The 6,000-nt window shown below is 48.4% G+C and overlaps 1 protein-coding gene across 5 annotated transcripts in view; it reads right to left on the reverse strand.

Moving 5' to 3' along the window:
• The window catches only part of TRIM67 (tripartite motif containing 67), a 54,096-nt gene extending 48,994 nt beyond the window's left edge, over positions 1-5,102 (reverse strand). For all 5 annotated transcript variants that reach the window (XM_075924702.1, XM_075924699.1, XM_075924701.1 and 2 more), the window contains exon 1: positions 3,980-5,102. In XM_075924702.1, coding sequence (XP_075780817.1) covers positions 3,980-4,822 — 843 coding nt within the window. In that variant the 5' untranslated portion in view covers positions 4,823-5,102. The remainder of the gene's footprint in view (positions 1-3,979) is intronic.
• Between the last annotated feature and the right edge of the window lie 898 nt (positions 5,103-6,000).

Raw genomic sequence — 6,000 nt, forward strand, 5'->3', positions numbered from 1 at the left:
TCAGACTGATCTTAATTTTAATATCTGGATCCAATAATGAAATACGGATTTGGTAGACAGGTAAAAAGGTTATACTCTTAGTCTTATCACATACATAACAGAAAGGTAACAAGAAGGACAAGTAATCAAATCTAGCTAGGCACAGAAGACTGATGTCTTCCTTGATTTTAGAAAATGAGATATAATTCTATCACTTTCTCTCAAAAGAAGAGTACATTGCTCACTACCTTTTTTTCCTCCATCTAGCATTATAGCAAATTATTGATTACATCATATGATCCAGGCATTGAACTCTTGAAGAGCTTCCAAAATTCTGGGTACTGGGGATTCGAGTTCTGGGCAATTCTGATCTACTTTCTAAAGGGGCCTCCATACTCCAATATTTGCTCCCAACTAGTTGCTCATCTCCCTATGCATCAGTGTCCTAATATCCTACATTTCCTGATGCTGTCTCTACTACAAGATCAAAAACATAACCATTGGGCATGCATAATATACATAGTGGGACGGGACTCAAAAGAAGTTGCAGATCTGAAACTTGTTGACCATGCTTCCCCATACCTGTGAATCAAAGGGATAAAAATTTAAATCTACCAGTAATATTCATATTTTTGTATTACACTAGAGCCTAGATATCCCAAATGTGATCATGGCCCCACTGTGCGAGGTGCTGTACATACACAAAGTACAACATACTTCTCTCTGACATTAGAAGCACACAATTTTGATCAATCCCTTAAAAGTCTTCCCACCAGAACCACAACTGATATAAACCAATGAGCATCACTGATTTATACTGAGGATATGGCTCTGTATCTGTATATTACATAATTTTTAACTTCTCCAAAAATAATTTACTCATGGCAGCTTTCTACATACAGTTTAAGGGGAAAATATCTTTATTAAACTAACAAGACTACAAAATGCTCATGGTGGATGAGCAATAACATGTACAAACCATTAAATTTCTCATATTATTCAAAATACAACACGTTAATTTATGGTTGGCCAGGACCCAGAAGACAGGTCAGTGTAAATCACTACATCTGAAAACTCTTCGTTCCAACTACAAGATTTCCAATTCCCAAATCCAATTTACCAGAGAATAAACATGAAATGAGGGGTCATATTGGCTTTTGTTGGCTGTTTCATATTTTTATTTCCTGACACGTATGTTGTTTTAGAATAATTAATACTAACAAGATAAGAAAAGATTACTACAGTCACAAAATTTGTTAATTTTAGGTTATTTCACTGTTCCCTTTAGGACCTTTATCATAACATTCAAACTATATACAACAAGGCTACCTCTACAGTGGCATGATCTTGCGCAATAACTCTTTTGCAGAAGAGTTCTTGTGCAAAAACTCTTCCAGAAGAGAGCGTCTACACTGGCATGTGCGTTTGTGCAAGAGATGTGCTTTTGCGCAAGAGCATCCATGCCAGTGTAGACGCCCTCTTGTGCAAGAAAGCTCTGATGGGCATTTTAACCATAGGGCTTTCTTGCGCAATAAATTCATGTTGCCTGTCTACACTGGCCTCTTGTGCAAGAACAGTTGCGCAAGAGGGCTTATTCCTGAGCAGGAGCATCAGAGTTCTTGCGCAAGAAGCACTGATTTCATACATTATAACGTCAGTTTACTTGCGCAAGAACTTGCGGTCAGTGTAGACAGGCAGCACATTTTCGCACAAAAGCGACTGCTTTTGCGCAAGATCGTGCCAATGTAGACACAGCCCAAGGGAAAATCACATTTGTGAAAACACGCTTCAGGAGGAAATGCAGTGTAAACTCAAAACATTCGAATTTAGTTCATTCCTCTGACAAAGTTTGTAAGACAAATGAGAAGTGATTTAAAATGTATCTTGATCAGCACCACAGATGATCATACTATTTCAAAAGGCATTAATCAGCTGTAGCACAAGCAGACTCTAATGGAACACAAACAGGCTTCACAATCTACTAAACACTTTTCCATGTTGAAACCAATCAGGGTTTACCTGCAGTTCAACAGGCTCCTTAATGAAGACTTTCCAACCAAAATCAGATTCTGCAATTAGCATAAGTGGCAATAGCTGTGAATTCATGAGCTGCTGCTTATGAATCTAGTGAATTTAACTCCTAAGCACAAAAACTCAACTTATTCAGGAGATGGGTTAGTAGATTAGTAAGTCCTTGGTTGGAAATACCTGGATTTATTTCCAGAACTGATTCAGCAACTCATTCTTCTGATCAATAAATTAAGTTCTGTGCAGTGGATGTCATTTGGGATCTTACCATGAGTTTTTACAAATTGAAGCCGTTTGTTCTGCATCAGCACTAGTGTGTGGGCAAGCCACTGAGCTGGGCACAAGAATTTTCTATCCCTGTGCAATAGCAAGAAATTATTAAATACTTTCCCACTATCACAAAGGACCTAATCACATCAAAGGGAATAGGGAGGAGGTGAGCCTTTCCTCTTTAGTAGCCCACAGAAGGAAGCATGCTGCCCCACCTGAAAGGTTATAGCAGTTGGGTGCTCTTCTTTCATGTTTGGGAGTTCTGGGTGGGTCCCTCCTTGGTGCTGCTGTATGGATCTTTGTAAAGTGCTGAGGAGGATGAGCACTCCAAACATGTAAAGTATTAATAATTAATTCTTAATCCAATCAAAATCCAGACTTCCTGGCAAGGCTACTGCTTCAAATCAATTTTATGACAATCACCTCTTGGTCTCTTATCCAAAAAGGATATAGAACTACCACAGCTTTTTATACACAAAGACTTCATGATTAAACTACCCAGCAGCCCCATCTTGCACACAAATATCAGCAAACCCCTCTGATGTGAAAGTACTATCTGCAACCCCCCCCCCCCCCCCCAACAGATTCCCTGAATGCTTCAAATTATACTAGGGATGAGTGAACCAGACTGGAACAATCTGGCCAAGCCTTCATCTGTTCCCTAACCAAATACTACTCATCACTAGGTTTTGGATCAATGTGAATGAGATTCTTACCTCCTCCATCCTTAACTCTATCATGACTTTGGCTCACAGCTGCCACACAACCCTCTGAAAGGCCCAACTACCACTTGCCAATAAACTCTATACAACTTTCCACTCTGCAGTAAGGATGTTAAAGTTAGATTAATCAACTAATCGAATAGTCAATTCAATTTGCATCCACTATCCGATTAGTTGATAAGGGCACCTCCATTTCAAAAGCAGAAGAGTCGTGGGGAGCTGACATGTTGACAGCAAAGTGACAAATACAGATGCTGTTGAAGGCCCAACAACTGTCTGCCTCTCTGATTTCACTTGGATTTGGAAAGAAACCATATTTGGTTTGAGAGCTGAAAAATGAGATGTTATGGCCTAATGCAAGATCACAGGAAGGGAGTGTTTGGATTATTGGGTCATAAGAAGGGAATATGGTGCCCAGGGTCTAATGGGGACATAATCAAGAAGGGAGGAAGGACTAGGGGGCTACTGCAGTTATGTAAAAGGGAAAGGAAAGCTGAAGGCTATAGAATCATGGAATGAAGAAGCTTCAATGTCCAGATAAGCATCATGACACTAGGGTGAGTCATCCATTGTCCCCCTCTGATCCAACCCCTGCAAGAAGAACTGCTACTGAAAGAGAATGCTACCCTACTTCTTTCTGGTTGCGGAGGCTAAATCCTTGGCCCCCTTTAAATATGCTCTGCATCAGGTGACATGAAGTGACTGTACCGCTCTCCTGAAGGGGTAGCAGAGCATTTCTCCAAATTCAGGGGAATCTTAGTAGCCCCCCTACCATAGGTGTGCTGGGGCTGGCTGGAGTTGGGAGAGGACATTTAGGGACTGTCCCAGAGTGCAAGTCCCTGGCTAACACAACCTTGTCTCTAGGAAACTCTTCTAGATGGCACATACGGAGGCAGTGGTGGGCTGCTCTATTTTGAGCAAAGTGCCAGTTCAGGCCCCTGCCTGCAGGGTGGGTCAGGGCGGCACGGCCCCAAACTTACCTTGTGCTGTTTCCACATGGCCCCCAGGGCTTTCACCTCGTGCTGGCCGTGCTTGCCCTCCTCCAGGCACTGGTAGCAGACGGGGGCGGCGCAGCTCACGCAGTACATGCTGTAGTTCTCCAGCTCGTGGTCGGCGCAGGTGGGCAACTTGCGGGGGGCGCCCCCTGCCGCCGGCGCCGCCGCCTTGGCCGGGCCGCCGGGGAGGCTGGGCGGGGGCAGCAGGCGGTGCTTGGCGAAGGGCCCGCGGGCCGGGTGGCACTTGAGCTGGCAGGCGGCGCAGTACAGCACCTCGCACTGCTCGCACGCCACGGCGGCCGCCTCGGGCGGGCTGCGGTCGCACAGCTGGCACTTGGCGGCGGCCCGGCCCTGCTGGTAGCGCTGCACGATGGCCTCCAGCAGCCGGTTGCGCGGGAAGCCGCGGAGGCCGCGCGGGTCCAGGGAGGCGCTGCGGTGGCACTGCGGGCAGGTGAGGGACGAGTTGGGGCCCGCCGAGGAGGAGGAGGAGGAGGAGGAGCCGGCCGGGGCCGGCCCCAGCGGCAGCACCCGCACCCCGTTGGGGGACTTGAGGCTGGGGGTGTAGGAGCCGTAGCCGCTGTCGCTCTCGCTGTGCAGGCTCAGCTTGTCCGCGTGCTCCCCGCCGCCGCCGCCGCCCGCCTCCGCGCCCCCGGGCCCCGCCGCGCCCGCCGCCCGCGGCTGCAGCAGGGCGGGCAGGTGCGGCTCCCGCTCGGGCGTCTGCACGGCGATGGTGCGGGCGCAGGGCAGGCAGACGTTGTGCGAGCAGGGCAGGATGATGGGCTCCCGGAACAGCGAGCCGCACACCGGGCACTTCAGCTCCTCTTCCATGGCCGCGGCGGGCTCAGCGCCGGAGAGGCCCGGCCAGGCGGCGTGCGGGGGGGCGAGGACGGGGCTCGCTGCCGCCTTCCCTTCCCATGCCCCAGCGTGGCCCCCCGCCGCCGCTGCTCCGGCTCAGCACCGCGGCGGGCGGACAGCGCCGGCTTGGGCGGGAGGCGGCGGCACAGGGCTGGCGCGCTCCCGCAGGGGCTGACCTCAGCAGGCGGCTATTGTTTATCGCCGGGAATCTCCTCGCCCTTGGCGCGTGTGCGCCGCGCGGAGCGGGGCTGGCTCCCTTCCCACTGCATCCAGCGGCACGCGGGGGCCGGAGGGGGAGTGACGGAGGGCGGGAGGAGTCTGGCCAGCAAATAGGGGGCGGGCCCAGTCGGAAGGGCTGGCTTGATTGGCTTAAACATTTCATTATTCACAGAGAGGCTTACACATGCGGGGTCTCTATCCCGAATTGCTTCCTCGCCCCCCTCCCCCTCCCAAGAGGAAGAGACAGAGAAGAGGAGGGGGCTTGAAAGCGAGCAACAAAACGAAAAAAAAAAAGACGTTTCCCTCGATACGTTTCTTATCATGCTCCAACACAAATGCGAGCCACACAGCCTTCAAGGCATTGTGAGACTCGTGCAAAAGGCAGCGTGGGGCTATTATAATAGGCATGAATCTTGGTTGGCTGCTCTATGCACAAGCAGGGGGAGTGGGAATCGTGTGGAAAGAAATGCACCGAAGCCAGCAGCAATGTAACCCGAACAGAAATCTGCGGAGAAAATAAATCAGAGATGACAGCTGAGAGTTTTGTGAATTGAAAACAACCATCAGTATAAGAAAGAAACCAGCAGAGGGAAATCCCCCATCTGTTTTGTTTGCTCTCCATATGCTAGAGTGGATGGAAGGGCGGTTTATTAACAGAATGAAGAGATTATAGTTTACTTAAAAGCCACATTTATGTTAAATTCCCTCCCACCAACAGACTTCTTGTTTTTGTGTTTAAATGTTTGTGGGTTGTTTTAAAACATTTGTTTTTAAACAAAAGTCTAGCAGTACCTATTGGTAGCTGAAAAGCAGAGTGAGGAGACAAGCTTAATCCTCTTTCATGATTCATTACAAGGGTTTTAGCGTTTTATTTTTGACATTAGAAAAGAAGACAACATTGGTTTCAGCCTTTGCCTTTGTCCCACTAGCAA

The sequence above is a fragment of the Pelodiscus sinensis genome, chromosome 3 (assembly GCF_049634645.1).
Source record: "Pelodiscus sinensis isolate JC-2024 chromosome 3, ASM4963464v1, whole genome shotgun sequence".
NCBI lineage: Eukaryota > Metazoa > Chordata > Testudines > Trionychidae > Pelodiscus > Pelodiscus sinensis.